This window comes from Takifugu rubripes, chromosome 9 (genome assembly GCF_901000725.2).
Source record: "Takifugu rubripes chromosome 9, fTakRub1.2, whole genome shotgun sequence".
In the NCBI taxonomy this organism is placed as follows: Eukaryota; Metazoa; Chordata; class Actinopteri; order Tetraodontiformes; family Tetraodontidae; genus Takifugu; species Takifugu rubripes.
In genome coordinates, this window is record NC_042293.1 from 5907618 (window position 1) to 5930598 (window position 22981).

The following is a 22981-nucleotide window of genomic DNA, read 5'->3' on the forward strand; positions in this document are numbered from 1 at the left end:
TTGACCTACGGCCCAGGCTGTCATGGTGCCAAGAGCACCGATGAACCTTATGTTCGAAATAGTGTTAGTTATGGCCAAACTGCGACTAGCACAGAAGTCCAATAACTGAACACCACTCTGGTTCTGATCGGGCAGACTGTTCCTCCCAATCACGCCCTTCCGAACCAGCCACGTGGATACTCCCGTCTCCAGTGGACCCACCACCTGCAGGAGGAGCATGAAGGGTCCAGTGCAGTGTGGATTGGGCGGCGGTCCAAGGTGGAGGCCTTGGCAGCCCGATCCTCGGTTATGGAAATTGGCTTTTGGAACATGGTTATGCCAATTCTTTATTTTTAATTTTGTTTTGTTTTTTTCCTTGGACTTTTTTGATCACATGTTCTATCTCATTTGTATTTGTGGATTAAATTTGTGGAAAAAAGTTATAAGCTGGTGACAGAACATGTGTGAACTGTGCAGCAGCTGTCTTTGAACAACACAAGAACATGATCAGAAATCATGACCACAGATGTTCTCTGGAAATATTTGCATTTATTGATGTAAATGTTGGAGCTTGATCACCGTCTTCCAGTCTGACAGGGTTAGCATCAGGGTTAGACTCACAGAACACCAGTAAGAGCAAATCAGCAGTTAATTGTTCAAACAGTGGGATCACTCACTCACAGACACACACCCAGACCCCCACACACACACACAGCTCAAAGGGTTTATCTCTATCAGGAGATGATTTTTGTTGTTTGCATAAAATGACGGCGTTAAAACTGACTGTCATAGTTTCTTTGCATGAAGAGAAGCAGGAAATGATGTGACAGCCAAGGCAACCAATCAGTTTGCAGCAAAAGAAAAGATGAAAGTTAAAGCATTTCGTCAACTGTTATCAAATACACAGCAACACAAAACATATTTAAAGAGTCTCACGGTAACCAATTGTTCCACAAAAGAAGCTAAAATACAACATAGAAACAGTGTGAAAATATGTGCAAACATCTTAAAACCAGACCAATGAAAGAACGAGGCCACAGCAGAGACTTCAGACCACTTCAAAATGAGAAACCCAAGAGTCAGAATAAATTAATCTGAGCTGCCGTAAAACAACAATAGAATAAATTACTGAGAGAATTTTAAGAAAATCGTTATTTTACACAGCCACTCGTTTACTCACATGAACCAACGACTAAACTCGCTTCCTCACGTATCGTTACCATTTAAGGGATGAAATATTGCACAGAATAAATTTATTAATCCATTAAAAAAATAAACAAGCAAAAATAAATATGTTGCCAATTCATAAAATGTACATTAAAATGTCAGTCTAAAAAGAGTTGGAGGAGATATTTTAGCGTTAGCTGAACTCAGTCATCCCACTCATCATCCTCTTCAAAGTCTTCATCATCGTCATCGACGTCATCTTCATCTGAAGAAAAAACAAACGCAATAATACCAAAACACAAAATGGCTAATGTAGCAACAACACACATGAGCAAGACTGAGCTATAAAACTAGAATCAAACAAAATTAAAACCAAGCCGGACAAGTATAAATAAGATTTTAATCCTTTAAACCCAGGAGTGTCTATTTTATTGATATCTTTTATTGATCCTACAGTCCTACATACAGTACAGTCTGTGGGTGGGCTGCTAGTTACCCCCCCCCCCCCCCCAGCTCCTACTCCACCTCTGCCCTCTTATCCAAAATAATGTTACTTTTGGCCCCAACAACACAATAAGTCGACATCCTGTAGACTCTTGCATTCTAAAACAGCCCTTCTAACTCCAACGGTGATGTCACAGAAGTTTGCCACTTATTCAATCGATGTTTTTGCACAACTGCAGAGTCACGTTAGCTTAGCATAAAGACAGGACCTGTGGACTACCTGGCCTATTCTGCTAATGAAAACAGAGTGGGACATACTAACAGTATCTGATGTTAAGACCTATGCAGGTGCCCTCACCTGAGGAATGGATGGCTTTGCTCCTCTTCTGCATCACCTCCATCAGGGCACCTACGATGTCAGCGGCGGGAACCGGTGGAGGACCAGACTCAGAATGGTCCGACACCTGATGAGAGAGGAGCCCCAGTCAGTTTCCAGAGACTCCAATTGTACTCTTAAACGTGCTCATCAGGAATTTCAGTTCCGTTCAAAGAGAATGTCATCTGTTCAAAAACACTTCAATCAGTTCTGGTTCTGAACTGGTCCCAGAAACATCCTGATTGGCTCACCGGTTTGAGCTGAATTCCTTGTCGGATCTGTCCCAGCAGGGCATCCCGGCCTTCTCCTCCTGTTAGTGCTCGCTGGCTCTGCTCCACCTTCTTCAGCTGGGTTCCACCTCTGATCTGTTCCAGCAGCGCCAATGACCCACTAGGGCTCGGCCAATGGGGAGACTCTTCACCTCCATTGAGTCCATTCAACAGAGGAGTTGGAGGGGGGGCGGGAGCAGGGCTGCCATCATTGCCTACAGGGTACTGCAGGGCCAGAGGTGGAGGAGGGGGAGTGGTTTGGTGAACAACAGAGGTGTGTGAGGAGGACTGTGGAGGAGGAGGTGGAATCTTTTGGTGCAGAGGAGGAACCTGGTGACCTCCCCGAGTGGTAGGTGGTGGAGGAGGTGGGGCTCCCAGACTTCCTGGTCGGGTGGGAGGAGGTGGGGGAGGGGCAGAGATAGGGGCACGTGATGGAGGTGGAGGAGGGGGGGCTCCACGGCACACTCTGGTTGGGGGAGGAGGGAGTGGAGTGGAGATGTGTTGGGTTGGAGGAGGAGGAGGAGGAGGAGGACCCCCACCACGGGAAGGGGGTGGTGGGGGTGCTGGGGGAGAGAAAAACAAATCAGGCTGACATGACACAAAGTCACATGACCACTGATTAGAAGATGTTTACCTTTAAAAGAGTTTCAAATCAAAGTTCTGTCTCTATTTCAGTCAATTCTCATGTTTTTATTAGAACATCACAACATAAATGTTCCACAGCATGGAGTCCGGAGCTAACACACTTCACTAGCATTTATCTCAATGTACCGGTGCAGATACCCCCTTCAGGCAGACGTTTGCCCTCACCTTGCCTCCTCAGCTCGTTCTTCACTGCCTCTACCCCTCCTTTCTTCTCAATGAAGTCGTAGATGACCTTGGAGGTCTTGCGGTCCTTCAGCTGAGCCTCAGAAATGCCACACATGTCAAACAGGTTCTTCAGCTCTGGGTCCAGGTTGTTCAGCTGAGTCAACACACAGAAGAGCTCAGAACCACGGTGAGCTGATCAAAGCCCCCATCAGTCGTACTCAAGACCATTAACTCCAGTAAGGTGAACAGATCTGAGTCACATGACTTCTCAAGTTCAATTAAGAGAAAACAATTTTTGCCCAAGTGCAGCTTTGGTGATGCAGTGATGAGCAAACAAAAAGACCCTCTGATGAATCTCTTCCCAGACACCCACATACACAGACACTCACTCACAAACAGGTCACTATTGTATGTATGTGCTCACATCAAAACCCGTGTTTGGATCCCAGCCCACGTGACCAATGTGCCTGAAGAAAAGAGGACAGAGAGAAGAGGTCACTCGTGCAAACAGACACTCACATTCTCACATGTACTTCTATGTTTGTAAGGACATTCATAGACAGTATCCAGTCTCCACTTTGCAGTTAAAATGCATATTATGGTCCTCAAATCATTGTAGGTAATAAACCACAGAAACACACACACACAGGGTTCTTGGACATGATTGGACAGAAACCAGGACCAGGAACTCACTGGAAGTTGCTGGGCATGCCAATGTCAGCCTTGGTCAGCTTCTTCTTCTTGCCCTTGCTCTTTTCCTTGCGGCTGAGGATGTTGTTGAGGTGGTACGGTTGTTGGGGGCTGTGAGAGTTCTGAATTCGGACATTGTTGATTTCGGGGTTTTTGATGTCCACCGTGGCGATGTGGAGGTCTGGACCTGGGGGAGCAGAACAATCATGGAGCTCAGGACCGTGAAATAACCAAGAACAACCATTTGATAATGTCACAGGTCAGGGGTAACAGAACTGTCCTTTACTGTCCTGTTCAGGACACACAAAGCCGTGGTACAGTGGGAACTGGACCCACAGTCATGTACGGATTGTTCAGATACATCACATGACCTTCTCTCGGCCCAGCTGTCCTCCTGGACTGAGGAAGCAGCCATTACGGGCAGAGCTCAACCTGGAGTGGTGACCACATGTCCCGTGTGATACAGCTTTTTCTCCAGAGGACCAATATCACAGGTCACCAGTTTATATCCATCCTCTGGTAAAAAGGCTGTTTTGGACCATCCCCTCCATGGTGGTTGGTGTGTTCCACTCAGGCTGAAATTCTTATTAATCTCTCCAAACTTCAGCAGCCTCTGACAAATTCCTAATCCTAATCTCAGTCCAAATCCCAGGACTCCCCATCAGCACTGGTCTGCACACCGGTGGGCTGGTCTCACAGGGCAGCAGCTACCACTTTTAACCAGAGGAGGGGGGACTAGATATTTGATTCCTGGGAACATAAAGATTCCGCACTGAAAAACATTCTATTTAATCCCAGATTAATCCGCAGATAAAAGGGTTCAACCGTTTGAGATTCAAAATGAAATGGTTTGCTGTAATACAGAAATCTATGAATTTAGTCCTTTAATACAACAAATGCCACGACAATTAGCTAGCTGTCACGAACCAACATTTTAGTGGGAGGGAACATTTAGCAGCTGTTAGCTTCACATTTGAAGCAATCGTGAGTCTGTTGGTAGCATGATAATGCTAATTTGCGTCTTTGTTAATCTTTATGTTAAAGATTTACTCCAGGTTTCAGCGTCAATGTGAACTAGCACCATTCAGATCAATCTGCTTCTTCGTTCTCACAGTCCAACTTTGATCAATGCGATACAAGCGAGGAGCAGCGAGATTACAGATTTAGCCTAATGTGGGGGCACGTGGGCTCCATATGGTTCAGACGGACTTCCTGCTGACCGGATTAACCTGCATCAGACAACATTCTGCCATAGTCTGCTACAGCACGTAACATCAGGAAATACACACCCTCAGGCAGAGACGGAGCAGCCAGGGAAAATAAACTGGCTCTCTCAGTTATCCTGAAGCAGGAACCTTAAAAGTCTCCTGGAGTTCGAAGTCTGGCTGTTTTAAAGAAAACACAAACTTAAAACCAAACCGGTTTTACGCTGTCGACGGTTGAGCAGGTCATTGATGTTGTTTCTGAATCTTCTGGCCTCTTCCTCACTGGCAAAGTTCAGACCAACCTGACAGGTCTGAAGGAGAATATGTGGATCATTAAAGTTTCACCTTTGAGAAACATCACAACTAAATTGATATCATCCAAACGTGGTCTCACATAGAAGAACAAATCAAAGACCAGGTTGGCTGATGAGGAGCTTTATTTTAAATTTCTGCTCTGAAACTGGAGGAGCATCAGAACACTGACATCACACTTACGTCTCCAGCAAACGAGATGAAGTAGGACCTGCTGCTGCTGACTGAGAAGCTGTGGTAGAGTTCCTGTTCAAACAGGGTTTTACCGTCCTGCAAACAAGCACAACATTCAGGGTCCCCACAGAATCAGAACCATCACACATGCAGGAAACCAGAGAACGTCAGGCATGTTCACACGGACAGAGCCGGACCACAGAGTGATAGCGTCGCCCACTCTGTTCCCTTCACACATGCCCAGATGTAGGAAGAGGCAGTTGCAGTCTGGCTGCTGAAATCTGTAGCATGGTTCCAATTCTCTAGGAGCAGTGACTCGCTCACTGGAAAGATTCTATCCATTCATTAAAAACAACACTCGGTCCCAATATCAAAGCAAGAAAGCCAAAGTGTTCCACTCATCCCTCAGAGGGGGACAACGTTTATGACAGAAGGGGACTATGACAGAGGGGGGACGATGACCATGACAAAGGGGGACAACGATCATTACAGAGGGGATGACAAACATGACAGCGGTGGACAGCCATTGCAGAGGAGGATGACAAACGTGACAGTGGGGAACAACGACCGTGACAGAGGTGGACGACAACCATGACAGAGGGGGAATGACATGTTGCCTTTGGGGATGTCAGATTACATATGAGGTTTCATGTTTGTTCTGATGACCACTATCATCATAACTGCTGTAATTACTGAAGCAGGGCGCATGGTCACCCATTCTCACTGACAGCTCAGTTAATAAAAATGGCAGATGGATCCTCACCTTCATGTCCAACACTCGGATAAAGTAGGACCTCTGGGGATTGTCTTTGACCAGACAGGCCACGCCACAGCATCGCTTGACCCAGCTGCAGGTCCGGTCTGAACCATACACCTGGACCACGGCCGAGCATAGGCTCTAAAGAGGTTAGCACATTTATCTGTTTACTCTTTTAGGACATTGACTTAGGGGTCAAAGCTCGTGGGGTACCCCATCCCACCACCAGATTATCCTATTCGATTAGTCAGAAATTTGCGGACAGAACTGCTGGCATTGGCACGATCATGTAATTATTGATACTGAACTCACGGTGCATTTCCTGCCCAGGTAGCCGAACAGACACTCGTTCTCATGCGGGGTCAGCAGGATGGAGCCCACGCTCTGGGACCTGCGAGGTGTTGGGTGGTTGTTCATGTTTCCACACTCCGCTACTCAACTCTGAAAACGACACACTCACCCCGCACAGACATTTGCGCTCACAGAAATTCCATGCGCGTTCCGCTTGCTATGGCCTGCAACCGGATCATCTGCACCGAGTCCAACTCGGCTGGAGGGCGGGGGAGAGTCGGAGTGCTTCCAGGCTCGTCCCACACGGAGAAGAACCGTTTTGTTCGGTTGGGTTTGGAAAAGACGTGGACACACAGTGTGTCTCTGCACACACTCACAAACGCTCAACTCTAGATCAGAACGTTTCTAACGGCGGAGGATAAGCTGACGATGATGCTGATGCTCCCGAACAACATGGCGGCCAGACGGAGCAAACCACCGCCAGAGAGCTCAGGGGGTGAAGGACATCTCCCATTATCTACCGAGGAGTAGACCACACCGTGGTTGTGTTGCATGACGTACACATCTCAACATTCAGATTTGGCTTCCTTGTTTAATGCTCCGTTTATAAATGTTTAATACTCACGTTTGTTTTTCAATGTCAAGAAAAAGTGTTCGGTGTACAAATGGTTCGATATGTTATTGCACCAGGCTCGTTTCTTACGTTTACATCTTTTGAAGGAGAATAGATGTCAAACGCACATTTCAGTTGGCAAAGTCTATTTTTTATATTTTCAAGTCCAAAAATGATAAAGAAAAATGATGCAGAGTGACGTAGCCCAGGTAGGAGCCAAATGCTGACGTAGTGGCTCCTTTCGGTCGGGTCCAGCGTGGCCTCAATTTTACTGAGTAGAATTAACCAGACCAATCAATCAAAAATGAGGCCCGAGTCGTCACTAAAACTGCTGGTAACAGATGCAATGAGAACACGTGGCCACTAGATGGGGAAAGAAGTTTATCTTGATCACCAGATAGCTCTACAGAAACACGAACCACTGTAGTCATCTGTGATCCTACATCTGCACCAGTTCAGCTTCCTAAAACATCAAAAATGAAATGGCCAAATCTCTCCTGTTGTGTCAAAAGTTCATCCACTATAAATGTGTTATAACACATTCATCTCAGACGAGTCAGATCAGACTCAGCAAATCACAATTGGACGGACTCAGTTAATCTCTTTAAGATTAAGATTAAGATGAACTTTATTCATCCCCGTGGGGAAATTGAATTATAGTAGCAGCGTATGCAGAGTAAAGAGACAGAAAAAATAAATACAGATAAGATCAGAATGTTATAAGCATGTATACAGCATATATTATAAGCATATATATATATATATAATATATACATAATATAATATATACATATTATAAGCATTATAAGCATATATACATAAATATAGAATAAATTAGAAATAAAATTACAACATGAACATTACACAGTTATTGTTATTGGCTGGGTTTGGATGAGTTATAGAGTCTGATGGCGGTCGGCAGGAATGACTTCCTGTTCCTGTTAAATCTTCCCGTAGCGTGGATGCATTTGGGGTGACTAGAGCGGTGGGTGGGCCTCGCCGGCCTGGATGCTGGGCTTCTTCATGATGTTGGAGGAATGGTGGGAAGGCTGAACCCCTTTCTGACTGACAGCTATGTTGACATTTCCACCTGGACACTGGGAGCTCCATCCCTTCATGAGTTTTACTGGTGAAGAGGAAAGACAAAGTTGTTTGACCATTTTCAGTGTTCACTTCTTACACTGTAAATGAAACACTCTTATTCGATTTCATTTTTTCAGTTTACATTAATGATGGAGGGATGGAATTGAACCTGCATGAAGAGAGAAACGGAACAGTGAAATGTTCCTGGAGCTCAGTGTCGACACACAACAACCACCTTGCCAATGTCAGGGTGTTTACTTGATGCTAAACTTGATCTTACAGATTTTGTACCTCTGCTCACTCAGCCATGAGAGACGGAAGGATCCGCCCACATGTGCAGCCTCAAGTTTCTAGACAGAAAGTCTCTGATCCAGAATCAGTTCTCTTGCAGTCACAAATGTGATGCCGGTTGCTTATGAGAGCTTTAAAGTTTTTTTCGGGTGCGTAGGACAAATGAGACGTTTTTAGGACAACAATAGTTGCTAACTTCTCAAGTACTGTTGCCAGACCACATTCTGCCACCAGACCTACAGAAAGAAAGTTCCCTTAAAATAACCGTCCAGATGTTTTGATGACATCGTCTGACTGAGGAAACAGCAGAAGCTCCTGCACGAACAACTGTGACAACTGGTCAACTAAAGCAGCTACAACGGTGAGAGTTTAGGACCCAACCTTTGACCTTCTGATCTGAAACTAAACGTGTCAAATGGACAACAGTTCTAGCTTAGATTAGCCTCATTGTTGCCCCACCTCTGAGGAGGAGCTGGAGCTTCACATGAACATGGATCACATGACCCTTAGTTGACATTTCCACAGATGCTCTAACATTAAAGATTTGTTTACCCATTAGCCTGCAGAAGTGATTCAGCTTCTTGGTTTGTTCTTTGATGTTCTTCATCACAGACTCCAAACATCCAACGCTAGCATTTTTACAATTAGCTTGTGTCCCATCACGTTTCAATTGCTGGGTGTCTTTTCACAGAGGGGGAGGAGTTAATCCAACAATATCAGGGCGTCAGTGACCCGCGAGCCACCAACAAACTCACCGAAACACAGACACGATTTAGCAGCTCATCAGATGGTGAATTCCGAGATGAAATGAGTCTTCATCTGCAGCACAGTCATTCACGACTGGAAGGTAGGTGTTCCTCACAATGGTGTTAATATCACCTGCACCTGGGTTAGCATAAGAGCAATAAGTAAGCATCTTTGCACAGGAAGTAGTTTTGTATGAACATGGTTATTTGGGGACAGGCAGTTGATATAAAAACTAAGTAGAAGTGGGAAGCAGGGTCCTTGCTCCCTTTCACATGATGTGATGGAGGAAAGCCAGCATGAGTCTGTCAGTGTGCGGTATGAAAAACCACTGGATTGTGGGTATTTCAGAGGGGAGAGATTCTGAAAACAAGATGTCGGAACAAACTTTGAGGATCTGGAGACGCTGAACAATAAACGTCACTTTAATGTTGTTCCAAAACCAAACTAGATGGCGCCGTGTGGTGGACAAACCAGGAATACCTGGAAACAATTTCTTCGCAAGCAAACAAAAATTAGAATTATGTGATATTTGACCTCCTGACCAAGGTTACAGCTAGGGTTAGGCTTATGCCTAGGGTTAGGGTTACGATTAGCAGCCTGACCTCATCTGGATCCACTTTTACTATCTTTTTGCAACAAACCATCAAAGCCAGAATCCAGTTTGCATTAATTCTTGGTGCTCTGGGGGTCTTCCCTGTGGTCTGGAACATTTCAGTGGTTTGGTGGACAGCACCACTAGGGTTTGTGTTGGAACAGTGCTGATGGAAAACCGTCTTGCTGGCATGATGATGGAACTGCCCCACCTGAAGAAATGCTTTCAGAGGAGGCATCTAATAAATCCACCTTCAATTTTTTTGAAGGAAGAATGTTTATGATTTCCAGCTGACCCCTCCCCCTGCCCAAGGCCACCTCCTGCTCTTTTTTCACTCTGGTTGTAACCGGACCAAATGAATGATGAAAGATTTTCCGTGGCGGTCTGGAAGCAACCTCTGTGGTCTTGTTTCCCAAGAGCCAGGTCACAAAACCTCCCTGATGCTGGAAAAACTGAAATATGAATTCTTCACATGTGGGGTGGGGGATGGGGGTTGGCTACATGAACGGTTTCTGTCAGATGTTCTAATAACTGCATCAGAAACTGCTCACAACTAAATCTGCAGTATAATGTCCCAACGGGAATGTTGTGAATCATGAAAAACCAACAAAGCAGTTGTGGGAACCAGGACATCATTAACATGGCGCTTCCTCTCTCTCAAGCAGAACAGCTTTGTGTTTTGTTGGGTTTTATTTTGCTGAGAAATTGGACCCGTTTTCTGTTTGATTATTTCTGCTCGCTGAACCTCAAAATGTCTTTGTGCTTGGTCCGCTTTTATAGGACCGCTAATTGCTCTACAGGGAGACTGGGGCCATGGCGCTGATGGAGCTTGGCCTCCTGGTACTGGCCTTGTGGGTTGGCTGGGACAGAAAGCTCCAAGTTTGGGCAAATCAGATGAAACCTGCCCGGGCACCTTTGATCCCTCACCGGCCTTTCGTCGTAGTTTGGAATGCTCCCACTGAGTCCTGCCGTCTGAGGTTCAAGGTGGATCTAGATCTCAGTGTTTTTGACATTGTAGCAAACCTTAATGAGACCCTCAGTGGCCCAAATGTCACCATTTTCTACCACAGCCATTTGGGATACTACCCGTACTACGCCGTGTCAGGAGAACCCATCAATGGTGGACTACCACAGAACCAGAGCATTTCCAAACACCTGACCAAGGCACGAGCTGATATCGAAAAGCTCATCCCTCAAAAGGACTTCCGTGGCCTCGGAGTTATTGACTGGGAGAACTGGAGGCCTCAGTGGGTCCGAAACTGGGGCTCTAAGGACATCTATCGCATCAAGTCCAAGGAACAGATCCGGAATCTTCACCCAAACTGGCCAGACAGCAAAATTGAGAAGGAGGCAAAAGAAAGTTTTGAGAGGGCGGGACTAGCCTTCATGAACCTGACTTTGGCACTGGCTGAAGGACGTAGGCCAGATGGACTGTGGGGGTTTTATCTCTTCCCAGATTGTTACAACTATGGGTACAAACAACACCCTCAGAGGTACACTGGAGAATGCCCCAACGTTGAACATGTACGAAACGACCACCTTATGTGGCTTTGGAAGGAAAGCACGGCGCTTTACCCATCCATCTACCTGGACTATGAGCTCAAGTCTTCTCCCAACACTGTAAAGTTTGTCCACTACCGAGTCAAAGAGGCCCTGAGGATCGCATCTATTGCCCGGACAGACTTCACCTTACCTGTGTTTGTCTACTCCAGACCATTCTACGCCTACACCTTTGTGATTCTTTCCGAAGTAAAGTTGAAGGCTTTTTTTTCATAACTGAACACTTTGTCCTTTGTGATAACATTAGGAAGTCTGAGCACGCCTGTTTAAAATGCTTTTTCAAAAGAAGGTGATCAGGAGAGAGCAAGCAGTCTGAAACTGTCCTATTTTATTATAGAGTGATCTGGTCCACACTATCGGTGAAAGTGCTGCCCTGGGAGCCTCAGGCATCATCCTCTGGGGATCCTCAGAGTACGCTCGTTCACAGGTAAAACCAATAATAATCACCCAAACAAGGTTTATGGCAAGATGGAATGTGACACATTGTGTGTAACCAGCTGTTTCCCAACGCAGCTCCTCAGAATCCAGTATGGAACATGCAAGAAAAAACACTGTCTTTCTTCTTCTATGTTTTTAAACAGACACAAGCTTACAAGGGAAAGGCCACAGCTTGTTAAAAATCTATTACAGTTAGTTAAGATTAGACAAAGCTGGCTATAGCTAGGCTGAATAGATATCACACACATATTTAATATTTATCACAGGTGTAGTTGAAAAGTCAACCTTTGATAAGACTTATAAAATGTTTGCCTCCTTCAGAAAAACTGTCTGACGGTGAAGAAGTTCATCGATGGTCCGCTGGGACATTATGTCATCAACGTCACCTCGGCCACCAAACTGTGCAGCAAAGCACTCTGCAAGAAGAACGGCAGGTGCATTCGGAAGAGCCTTGACTCTGGCGCCTACCTGCACCTTAACCCACACTTTTTCCACATCCGCCATGACCCGACCCTGAAGGGACGGCGCTTCCACGTCAGCGGTCACCTCAACCATGATGACATTCTGGCCATGAAGCAGAAGTTCACCTGTCAGTGCTACAAAGGCTGGACAGGGGTTTACTGTGAGATGCCCCAGGCTCCGCCCTGTCCTCCTGGTCGTCTTCTCCATCCTGCCATCCATCAACCTCAGCCCAGCCAAACCAACTTACTGGCAGATGTTCTCATCTTCCTTTCTGTACATTTCTCCTGCCTCTGCGTCATCATCTTCCTTGGACTCTGTCTGATCATCAAGTGTTTGACCCTTTGAAGATTTGACCTCACATCAGTCAGAGGAACCTCCACCAGAACCACAGACTTGGAAATAGGATCCCCCTTTTCTGAGTTCCTCAGATAAGGGGTCTATCCAAGGTTCCCAGATCCAATGACCCTGCAGGAGAGAAGATTAATGGATGATTTGATTAAACATCGTTATTGAGTAGCTTATTATTGTGATTCCTGTTTTTTTGTTACTGATCCAAGATGTCAAATAGCTAATAAATGTTTTGATCTCATATTGTCTCATTATTGTCTCAATAATCATGTGATTATTCAGCCTCAGCACTGATCTGTGCTAGTTGTCACATCTTTAACATGTCTGTGTAGATTCTCAATCATCCAGGTCATTGTATCCAAGGTAGTTTTCTCTGTCAACTGGACTGGGTTTCTTCTCTTGAAGACGTTTTGCCTTCTATCCAGAAGGCTTCTTCAGTTCTGAAATCGCTGGGGAGAGAGCTTGAAAATATATAGCCCCTGTGGACCATTTGCATGCTAATGATCTGGGTGGTCGCCTGAGAGTCGTTAGCAGGGTCGTTGGTCGGGTCGTTCACCTAGTTTCTGTTGAGGTGTCTCCCCTTTGTCTGCTGGATCACATGGTGGTGAGCCAGGTTTTGGTGAAGGCCCAGTCTGGGTAGCCACATGTTTTGAGAGCTGTCTTAATGTGGTCCTGTTCCTTCTTTCTGCCTTGGGATGTGGTGGGTATTTCTCTGGCCCGGTGTTGGAGAGTTCTGATCACTCCCAACTTGCGTTCCAGTGGGTGGTGAGAGTCAAACTGAAGGTACTGGTCGGTATGTGTAGGTTTTCTGGAGACTTCGATGGTGAGATTTCTGTCCTCAGTGATCTTGACTGCGCAGTCCAGAAAGGCCAAACTGTTTCCTTTTACATCTTCCCGGGTGAATTTTACATGCTCGTCTGTTTTGTTGAGGTGATCGGAGAATGCTTCCAATTCTTCACCCGGGAAGATGTAAAAGGAAACAGTTTGGCCTTTCTGGACTGCGCAGTCAAGATCACTGAGGACAGAAATCTCACCATCGAAGTCTACAGAAAACCTACACACCTTCACCAAAACCTCAAGAAAGCGAGACCCCAGCAAAGGAGAGGACGAGAGAAACAAACGCCGCAGCGTTTCCATCCCCTACCTGTCCGGAGTCTCGGAGAAGTTTAGGAGGATCCTCCAGAAACACGACATACCGGTTCATTTCAAACCCAGCAACACTCTCAGACAGAGGTTAGTACACCCAAAGGACAAAACACCAAGACCCAAACAAAGTAATGTTGTTTATGCTGTACAGTGTCAGGAGAAATGCAAGGAACTGTACATTGGGGAAACCAAACAACCTCTCCACAGAAGAATGGCACAACACAGACGTGCCACCTCTTCGGGTCAAGATTCAGCAGTCCACTAAAGCCACCTAAAGGAGAGTGGGCACTCCTTCGAGGACAGCCAAGTATGGATACTGGCCAGAGAAGACCGCTGGTTTGAAAGGGGGTCAAGGAAGCTATCCATGTCAAATTGGAAAAACCATCCTTAAACAGAGGTGGTGGCCTGAGGCACTTCCTATCACCCACATACAATGCAGTCCTCCACTCCTTCCAACAGCAAAACAAACATTCACACCATTCCAGGAGACCCAGTGACTCACCACCATGTGATCCAGCAGACAAAGGGGAGACACCTCAACAGAAACTAGGTGAACGACCCGACCAACGACCCTGCTAACGACTCTCAGGCGACCACCCAGATCATTAGCATGCAAATGGTCCACAGGGGCTATATATTTTCAAGCTCTCTCCCCAGCGATTTCAGAACTGAAGAAGCCTTCTGGATAGAAGGCAAAACGTCTTCAAGAGAAGAAACCCAGTCCAGTTGACAGAGAAAACTACCGTGGACACATCTTTAACAGTTTTAGTGAAATTAATAAATAAATTCTAACCTGTTCAAACACCAGCTGGTAACAGAACTTTGATTATTAGTCTTTCAAGAATCAAGTCAATCCAGTCAAGAAAGAACAAAGGTGTAATTACACCCTTAATGTATCTGAGTTGCAGCTAAATTCTAGGAGATCACATCAAAGTCTGTAGCTCTGCCTAGGAACCCCAAAGATTCCAAATGGTTTTTGGGCCACTTCTGAGATGCTGATCCTACAACAACCTCAGAACACCTGGAGGGCAAACATCACAGTGAAAGAAACTTGGCTGGTGAGAAGGTGCTGGAAACATTGAGGATCATGTGACCACTGGCCACACAGTCACACTGAACTTCTCCTTCCAGTAATCTGTCCCTCAGGTCTCAGATCAGAAGGTATCAACAGTGATGAGGATTATTATAATGTCACTGCTGTTGACAAGATTACCTGACCTGTGGAAAACGAGGAACAAAGAAATTAGGTGATTGAATTTGTTTGACTGTATAGCAGTGGAATGTGGCACCATCACAGATGGAAATCTGCACTTCCTGTATCGGTATCCAACAGTCCAAACATCATTTCCTCCACCAGCAGCTCCAGGTCATTCCAGCAGTCCATCCAAATGTTCCTGCATGTGTGTGTGTGTGTGTGTGTGTGTGCAGGAGCCTCCATCACTGAGAAGCTTGGAACACACAGACCTCCAGCTGCTGTGAGAATGTGGTCTGGATCCATCATCTTCAGGTACAGGACTGCTAATGTTAGTGTGACTTCCTGTTTTCATGAACTGCTACACACAACAATCCTGACGTCAGCCAAGAAACTCATGAAACACACCACACAAACACACACACACACAGAGACATACACACAAAGACACACACACACAGCTTAATTACACAGGGAAAATATAATTGCTAACAACAGTTTGACACCCAAACATACACAGATACTCATGCACAGACAGGGACACACAAATGTAGATGGACACCCACACACAAACACATGCATGATCACAGTATGAGTCAGCATAGACAGGTTGTGTGTAATTTTTAAGTGAACTCAGGGAGCAAATTAGACAAGTTCAGAGAGAAGATTTGAAATTTCAGGGCGTTAGTAGGGAACACGCACTCACACACACACATATACACACATGCAAACACTGACACACACACACACACATGCAAACACGCACACACACACGCGCGCGCACCCACACAGACATACACACACACTGTCTTTGCATCATTAGCTTAAAGACATTGCTGATTCAGCAGGATGAAGCAGAACCGTCACTTGCCACAGGTTGGTTGACATGGTGAAGATATGACACACATATGAAGAGCAGCACATTCGCATGTAGCAGGTAAGTGGATTGGACTGCTCGTCTATACCTTTACTTTATTTTTTTAGCAAATTCTTCTACCCCCACTACACACCTCAGGGTGTTGCTGTGCACGGCGGGCTGCCGCAGAACTGCAGCCTGGATCTGCATCTGTTCAAAGTGTATCAGGATGCTTTTGGTTCTCTTCTTTCATTCCTGCATTGACCTTCAGGCAGTTGAGTGTGTGTGTGTGTGTGTGTGTGTGTGTGTGTGTGTGTGTGTGTGTGTGTGTGTGTGATGAATTAAAAAACACATGTTTCTGTTGGGAAACTCCGTGTGAATATCAGACAGACGAGTCTCACTGACTTTGTTGGGCGCAACTGTGGTTAGCCGCTGGAATGTGTGTAAATGCTGGTGGCTCATGAAACCAGATTTAATCAGCCACGAAAACGAAGCTGAAGAAGACGAGAGGCGTTGATGGATTTCCTCTTTTCAACTGGATCTACTCCAGAAACGCTGACGTAGCATCATCATCATCATCATCATCATCATCATCATCAATTGGTTTTAATCATCATCATCAACTGGTCTTCCAGATTAAAAACTGTTTTCCTGATATTTCTCAGTTGACTTATCAGGTTCTCGATAAGTCAACAAAGGATCCTGAAACCACATGATTCTTCAAAATCCTTTTCAGGAGGGTTTTTCATCTTCACAGTTTTTCTTTATTGCAATTACAGAAGCAATGCTAATCTTTGTTAGCTTGTGTTATAAATGTTTGTGTGCCTCTGATCATCATTGGGGGCTGGGTCATTTCAGGTGGGGGCTAGCCCTCAGGCCCCTACAAGGGGTGCCATGTGGCTTCAGTGGGGACAGATACAGTCACAGAGTGCTGTCAGCTGTGTGTGTCCTGCTCTGCATATGTGTAAACATCCATGTGAACTGTTTAGTTGATGTTTACATGCTGCTGATTGGATGAAATGATCTGAGCAGGATTTAGCCCCTCCCCCTCCCTCCTCCACCTCCCCTCTCCGTTCTCTAATCGCTGTGTTGTGGCGACGATGACGTTCTCTCCTCCTCCTCCTCCTCCGGCATGCACATAAAACTCTGGCTGACTCGACGTCTTTGACTCATCTGAGGCTTCCTGTGCATGACAGCTGTTGGGACCAATGACCACTGACCCCACCACCCTCTGTAGCATGCAGCATCTACAGGTGAGTTCTTCGGACAAACTTTTTGCCAACAACTTCTGCTGTTTTCTGTTTTCTTCTTTCTCTGGGAGGCGGGAATTTCCCGACGTGTGGCTGATGAAGGGAGACAGAGGTGGCAGTGGTGGGGTGGTGATGGGGGGAGTCTGTCATTCCTGAAACGTTAGCAGAGCGATTCTGTAATTTAGAGATCAGACTGAGCTGCAACAGTCACATTAAAGTTTCCCTCCCTGAGCGGCTCTCAATACCGCTTGTGTGCTGCTGCTGTGAGATGTCTATGTCACCTTGACAGGCTCTCAAGATCCTCAGGTGATAGAATTTACGGATGAGTTCCACTGCTAATCTCTTTCCAAAAGTCAGTATGTTTCTGAAAGAACTGGGATGTTTCAGATGTTTCAACTGTTTCCTGTTACTTACACTGGGACCGAGAGGGCTGGTGATTGGTTATACTGGTGCAGAAAAGATAGATGACTGGTTATACTTGGACAGAGATGACAGATGATTGGTTATACTTGGACAGAGAAGACATATAACTGGTTATACTGGGACAGAGAAGACAAATGATTCATTATAGTGGGACAGAGAGGACCGGTGACTGGTTATACCGGGGCAGAGTGGACATATAACTGTTATACTGTGACAGAGGACCAGTGACTGGTTGTACTGAGACAGAAAGGATGATTGGTTATACTGGGACAGGGAGGTTAGATGCTTGTTAGATACTGGGACAGGGAGGAGGACAGATGCTTGCTTATAGGAGGATAGATGATTCATCATAGTGAGACAGAGAGGACCGGTGACTGGTTATACTGGGACATAGAGGATATATAACTGTAATACTGGGACAGAGAGGACAGATTTGCTGAAGAGATTGATGAAGAGAACAATGAAATAGGATAATAAAGAGGACAAAGAAGAGAATGAAGAAGGGGACGATGAAGCGGATGATGAAGAGGACCAAGAAGAGGACCATGAAGAGGACAATGTATAGTTCCATCTGTAGTTCCAGTTACTATTATAGACAGACAAATTATCATACTTAGGGGGTCGTCTAATCATTAGGTTAACATCTTAGCTGTGCTGTTATAGGCCAAGGCAGAAACATGATCACCTGACAGGCCTCTGTCACCCCACTGGGTCATGGTTTCCTCTCCTCTCCTCTCCTTTCCTCTCCTTTCCTCCTCCTCATCAAGCAGACTAGTTTTTCTGCTCCCCCCCCCCTTCTCTATTCATTTACACGTATCGCCGCCTTCGGAGCTGCATTATGACCTCCGGCCCCGCTGACCCACTGTACAAATAGTTTATTTTTGTGTGTGTTTCTGTGCTCTGTGCCCGTCCTCTCCTCTCCTCTCCTCTCCTCTCCTCTCCTCTCCTCTCCTCTCCTCTCCTCTCCCCTCCCCTCCCCTCCCCTCCCCTCCCGTCCTCTCCTCTCCTCTCCTCTCCTCTCCTCTCCTCTCCTCTCCTCTCCTCTCCTCTCCTCTCCTCTCCCCTCCCCTCCCCTCCCCTCCCCTCCCGTCCTCTCCCCTCCCCTCCCCTCCCCTCCCCTCCCGTCCTCTCCTCTCCTCTCCTCTCCTCTCCTCTCCTCTCCTCTCCTCTCCTCTCCTCTCCTCTCCCCTCCCCTCCCCTCCCCTCCCCTCCCGTCCTCTCCTCTCCTCTCCTCTCCTCTCCTCTCCTCTCCTCTCCTCTCCTCTCCTCTCCTCTCCTCTCCCCTCCCCTCCCCTCCCCTCCCCTCCCGTCCTCTCCTCTCCTCTCCTCTCCTCTCCTCTCCTCTCCTCTCCTCTCCTCTCCTCTCCCTCTCCTCTCCTCTCCTCTCCTCTCCTCTCCTCTCCTCTCTCTTTACCCAGCCGGCCATGAGCAGGAGGGTCCCCCTACATGAGCCTGGTCCTGCTCAAGGTTTCTTCCTTTTAAAGGGGAGTTTTTCCTTGCCACTGTTGCTTGTCTGGGGTTAGGCCCTGGGAATCTGGAAAGCGCCTTGAAACAATTTTGATTGTAAAAGACGCTATGTAAATAAAGATTGATTTGATTTTGACAATGAAGAGGACTTTTCCTGGGATAGCATTGTCAGTACCATCTGGTGTGTTGGAGCGTCATTTGGAGCCTGATGAGACGCAGAAGTGTTTTAACTGGGAAGATTCTTGCAGGACCGCAACACAGAAAGTCTATGAAAACATCGCTAGAGCAGAAGGTCCCCTGAGAAGGGCTGGGACTGGTAAAAACAGACCAGTGGGATCCTGGTTGGTGGAACAACAGAAGAAGAGGAGACAGAAGTGAGACTGAAGGATCTTCATCTTTCTGCTGAGATGCAGCATCATGGTTGGCAGCCAAGCCTCTCATTATGGCTTCAGCTCTCTCCACGTCCTCCACAGGATGACCACATGTCAACAGGAAAACAGCCGCCTCTGCAGCTCCATTCCTCCCTGGCTGTCAATGACTTCCTGTCTGGACCAACTTCAGCTGCACCATCAACTGGATGGACAGAAGGCTTCAAGCAACAGTCACAGATGAGAATAAAAAAAACCCTTTCAACTCCTTTTCCTCATTTCAGTACCTGTTGGGGTTAGCTAAGAGCTAACTATCACTGCCAGCTGGTGAAAATGTTGGATCACACTGCTGTAGGACACCAGAGAACTTAAATAACTTTATAAGTTCTTCTATGTTTGTTTGTTTTTTATCTTCTCAGAATGATTGACAGCTCTTGCTGAAGGATGCCTCTGGGACCAGTGGGCGGGGCATCTTCCTCCCATCATGTAGTACCTGTTGCTCTGATCTGCTCCTGGCTCCTCCTGCTACTCCACACTGCCTTTGGGCAGAAACCTGCCAAATTACCTCTGATTGGCCGAAAGCCCTTCATCGCTGCGTGGAATGCTCCTCTGGACATGTGCACCATCAAGTACAACATCAGCACCAACATTGACAGACTGTTCCACATCTATGGCAGCCCCCGGGCAGAGTGGACGGGCCAGAATATCACCATCTTCTATGCAAACCGCCTGGGTTTCTACCCCCACTACACACCTCAGGGTGTTGCTGTGCACGGCGGGTTGCCGCAGAACTGCAGCCTGGATCTGCATCTGTTCAAAGCGTATCAGGACATCACCCACTTCATCCCCGCACAGGACTTCCGAGGTCTTGCCGTCATCGACTGGGAGTTCTGGCGGCCTCAGTGGAACCGTAACTGGCATAAGAAAGACATCTACCGGCGCAGGTCTAAGGAGCTGACGGCCAAGGCGTATGTAAATGTAACGGAGTTGCAGGTGGAGGAGCTGGCTCGCAGAAGGTTCGAGAAGAGTGCCAAGGCCTTCATGCAGAGGACGATCCAGCTGGGCATTCGACTCCGTCCAAACACCCTCTGGGGTTTCTACCTCTACCCTGACTGCCACAACTACAACCTGCATGAGCAGAACTACAGTGGCTTCTGCCCCCTGCTGGAGAGGCTGAGGAACGACGAGCTTCAGTGGCTGTGGAACAGCAGCAGTGCGCTCTTCCCCTCGGTGGCCATCCGGAAGAACCACAGCGACAGTGACATCAATCTGCACTTCTCCCAGCACAGAATCAGAGAGTCGCTGCGTGTCGCATCGCTCACGTCCAGGGAATATGACCTCCCAACCTTCGTCTACCTGAGGCTGGGCTACCGGGACGAGGCACTGACCTTCCTCACTGCGGTAAGAACACAGTTCCCACAAGGTGACATATGATGTCCTGCTTAGTCAAAGTGCACCACATACCAGTTCGGGTCATTCTTTTAGTGCAGTCTAACAAATCTGGTCTAAAGTTATGAGATGTTTCCAGTTATATTGGAGACCTGTTGATCATCCATTTACTCTCAGAAGCTTTGAACTGAAGCTCAGAACTGAAAGTCTGATGAAAACATGTATTTCTTTGTTTAAAAACTATTTTAACACTGTTTTAAAACCATTTTAAAATGGTTGTCTGCTATCATCTAGCAGAGGCTAACAGAACAGCAGCTGCGACCTCCTGTGCTCACTTCCTGTGGTCATCTGACTCTTGTCTGTTTCTGCAGAAAGACTTGATCCACACCATTGGGGAGAGCGCTGCCCTGGGAGCAGCAGGATTCGTCATCTGGGGAGATCTGAACCTGACCTCATCCAGGGTGGGTTTCAGTTCTGTCAGCACTAATCTAGATTTGTAATCCAACATCATCAATCAGAGATCTGATTGTTATTTTATTTGTGCTGACGAGACAACTGAGGTGAGACTGAGAGACGCAGAGTTCAATTACCCCAGAACGATGATGTCATCCAGTGGTAAAATGTTGTGAGCACATCCCGAACCATCAGAACCTCAGCTGAAATTTATAGGCACTTGTAGACAACAATCAAATCCAGATGAAGGGATTATAACTGATTAACTGCACACTTCTGCAAAGACTGAAGGCTCAGGAATCATTGTGTGTGTGTCTGTGTCTGTGTGTTCGTGTGTGTTCACTTGCTACATACTGAGCACTAAAATCCTCATTCTACTAGCAAAGTGAAGACATTTTGGCTGTTCCTCACAACTTCAAAGGACAGTTTGAGATTTAAGACCTGGTTTTAAGGTTGGAGCTACAACTGGGTTGAGGTCAGGGGCCAGAGCTCAGGTATTCGGATCCCTGAAGATTAGATGAGAGGGTTTGGGTAAGGAGTTGGGTGATGCATCATATTGATGTAAGTCCTCACAAAGATAGAAGTACCATTCAGCTGATGTTATCTGGTTTCTCCTCTGGGAGTTTTGAGCAACATAATTGAGTTGAAGCTTCTGCTTCAATTTTCAACCATTCTTGTGTTTCTGCAGCATAACTGCACCAGAGTCAGGTCCTTCTTGCGCCACCATCTGGGCCGCTACATCACCAACGTCACTCGAGCCGCCGAGTTCTGCAGCGACTTCCTGTGCCAGGGAAATGGCCGCTGTGTCCGCCGGGACCCTCATGCACACCACTACCTCCACCTGAGTGCCAGAAGTTTCCGCATCCACCTCTCCGCTGATGGCGGCTTCACTGTGACTGGTTGGCCCTCGCAGTGGGAGCTGCAGTTGCTGTCGCGCAGGTTTCGCTGCCACTGTTACGAAGGTCACGAAGGCGAGCGTTGCGACAGCATCAATGAAGTGAGGGAGGACGGCGGGCCATGGAAGGAGGAAGATGAGGATGATGAGCAGGAGTGGCAGCGGTGGAAGAACGAGCAGGACAAACAGTGTGCGGGAGGCCGGAGTGGCGCCACACTAACAGGATACAAACAGGATCTGGTTGTATTGGTACTCCTGCTGAACTGGTTATTAACTACAGTCCTACAATGGTGACACATGTCACATCAGTAACATGAGCAGGTCAGCAGGTTGTGCTTATTAAAGCCTCTTCCTTTTGGACGGACGATGGCCCACGGGTCAGTGGGGCTGAGCTTTGTGGATAATTTTGAGCTTTAAAGTGTCAAAACATCAAATAAATTCAGTCATTTTTCATATTTAGTTCAATTTAGTTGATCAATGGATCATTAGTTTAGTTTTATTAAAGTACAAACAGAAAAAAAGGTTCTAAAATAAGTCCAAACTTTATTTTATAACTGGAGCAAATTGGTTTTCCTGTTAAATGACTCGAATGAAGATTCAGTCACATCTTCCTCACCCAATTATTTTCATCTGGACTGAATTAAGAGTCCTGAGTCGAAAACATGATCTTCTGTCTGTGAAACTTCCTGTCTTACCCAAGTTCTCATGATCATAAATCAAACCTGTGAAAAATAGTTTTCTGCTGAGTCAGATGTGTGTTTTGTTGACTTTATGATGGTGTTGTTGTCACTCATGAGCGATCTCAGTCGAGAACATTTCTGTGGTCCAGCAGAACCTCCTATAGAACCACTGAAGACTGGTCATCAAACCATCTGTAGAATTTTGTGATATAAACATGGTTTTATTTTGAAATTTCTATTTTCACAAGCAGTGA

At 46.5% G+C, this 22981-nt stretch overlaps 3 protein-coding genes across 6 annotated transcripts; 2 read left to right on the forward strand and 1 right to left on the reverse strand.

Moving 5' to 3' along the window:
- Nucleotides 1–510: 510 nt before the first annotated feature.
- wasla (WASP like actin nucleation promoting factor a) lies at nt 511–6930 on the reverse strand. 3 transcript variants are annotated; one of them, XM_029842172.1, is made up of 11 exons: nt 6644–6930; nt 6496–6574; nt 6190–6324; nt 5436–5522; nt 5155–5251; nt 3739–3922; nt 3470–3512; nt 3046–3199; nt 2218–2798; nt 1949–2054; nt 511–1411 (listed from the first exon to the last, which is right to left on the reverse strand). In XM_029842172.1, the coding sequence occupies exons 3-11, from the start codon at nt 6193–6195 to the stop codon at nt 1350–1352; spliced, it is 1320 nt and encodes a 439-aa protein (XP_029698032.1). In that variant the 5' UTR covers nt 6196–6324; nt 6496–6574; nt 6644–6930; the 3' UTR covers nt 511–1349. The 3 variants fall into 3 exon arrangements, with proteins under 3 accessions (XP_029698032.1, XP_011605400.1, XP_011605399.1); XM_011607098.2 differs by having other exon boundaries at nt 5164–5251; nt 6496–6930; XM_011607097.2 differs by having other exon boundaries at nt 6496–6930.
- Nucleotides 6931–8513: 1583 nt separating this feature from the next.
- Nucleotides 8514–12836, forward strand: hyal6 (hyaluronoglucosaminidase 6). 2 transcript variants are annotated; one of them, XM_029841859.1, is made up of 6 exons: nt 8555–8610; nt 8678–8822; nt 9153–9308; nt 10581–11549; nt 11698–11787; nt 12120–12836. In XM_029841859.1, the coding sequence occupies exons 4-6, from the start codon at nt 10614–10616 to the stop codon at nt 12603–12605; spliced, it is 1512 nt and encodes a 503-aa protein (XP_029697719.1). In that variant the 5' UTR covers nt 8555–8610; nt 8678–8822; nt 9153–9308; nt 10581–10613; the 3' UTR covers nt 12606–12836. The 2 variants fall into 2 exon arrangements, with proteins under 2 accessions (XP_003967307.3, XP_029697719.1); XM_003967258.3 differs by having other exon boundaries at nt 8514–8822.
- A 3998-nt stretch (nt 12837–16834) lies between these two features.
- hyal4 (hyaluronidase 4) lies at nt 16835–22768 on the forward strand. The gene is made up of 4 exons (XM_003967257.3): nt 16835–17055; nt 19730–20711; nt 21071–21160; nt 21841–22768. Exons 2-4 carry the CDS (start codon nt 19755–19757, stop codon nt 22339–22341), a joined length of 1548 nt encoding a protein of 515 aa, XP_003967306.3. The 5' UTR covers nt 16835–17055; nt 19730–19754; the 3' UTR covers nt 22342–22768.
- The last annotated feature ends 213 nt before the right edge of the window (nt 22769–22981 follow it).

What these genes read in the sequence shown, in the direction of transcription:
- wasla (XM_011607097.2), bottom strand. Translation starts at nt 6,600, where the DNA reads ATGAACAACCACCCAACACCTCGCAGGTCCCAGAGCGTGGGCTCCATC. An exon ending in CCGTCGACAGCGTAAAACCG is followed by an intron (nt 3,923 to 5,154) that starts GTTTGGTTTTAA and finishes CTGCTCCCCCAG; the next exon opens with GTCCAGACCTCCACATCGCC. An exon ending in GGCATGCCCAGCAACTTCCA is followed by an intron (nt 3,513 to 3,738) that starts GTGAGTTCCTGG and finishes TCTTTTCTTCAG; the next exon opens with GCACATTGGTCACGTGGGCT.
- hyal6 (XM_003967258.3), top strand. Translation starts at nt 10,614, where the DNA reads ATGGCGCTGATGGAGCTTGGCCTCCTGGTACTGGCCTTGTGGGTTGGC. An exon ending in CCTTTGTGATTCTTTCCGAA is followed by an intron (nt 11,550 to 11,697) that starts GTAAAGTTGAAG and finishes ATTTTATTATAG; the next exon opens with AGTGATCTGGTCCACACTAT. An exon ending in CAGAGTACGCTCGTTCACAG is followed by an intron (nt 11,788 to 12,119) that starts GTAAAACCAATA and finishes TGCCTCCTTCAG; the next exon opens with AAAAACTGTCTGACGGTGAA.
- hyal4 (XM_003967257.3), top strand. Translation starts at nt 19,755, where the DNA reads ATGCCTCTGGGACCAGTGGGCGGGGCATCTTCCTCCCATCATGTAGTA. An exon ending in CACTGACCTTCCTCACTGCG is followed by an intron (nt 20,712 to 21,070) that starts GTAAGAACACAG and finishes CTGTTTCTGCAG; the next exon opens with AAAGACTTGATCCACACCAT. An exon ending in TGAACCTGACCTCATCCAGG is followed by an intron (nt 21,161 to 21,840) that starts GTGGGTTTCAGT and finishes GTGTTTCTGCAG; the next exon opens with CATAACTGCACCAGAGTCAG.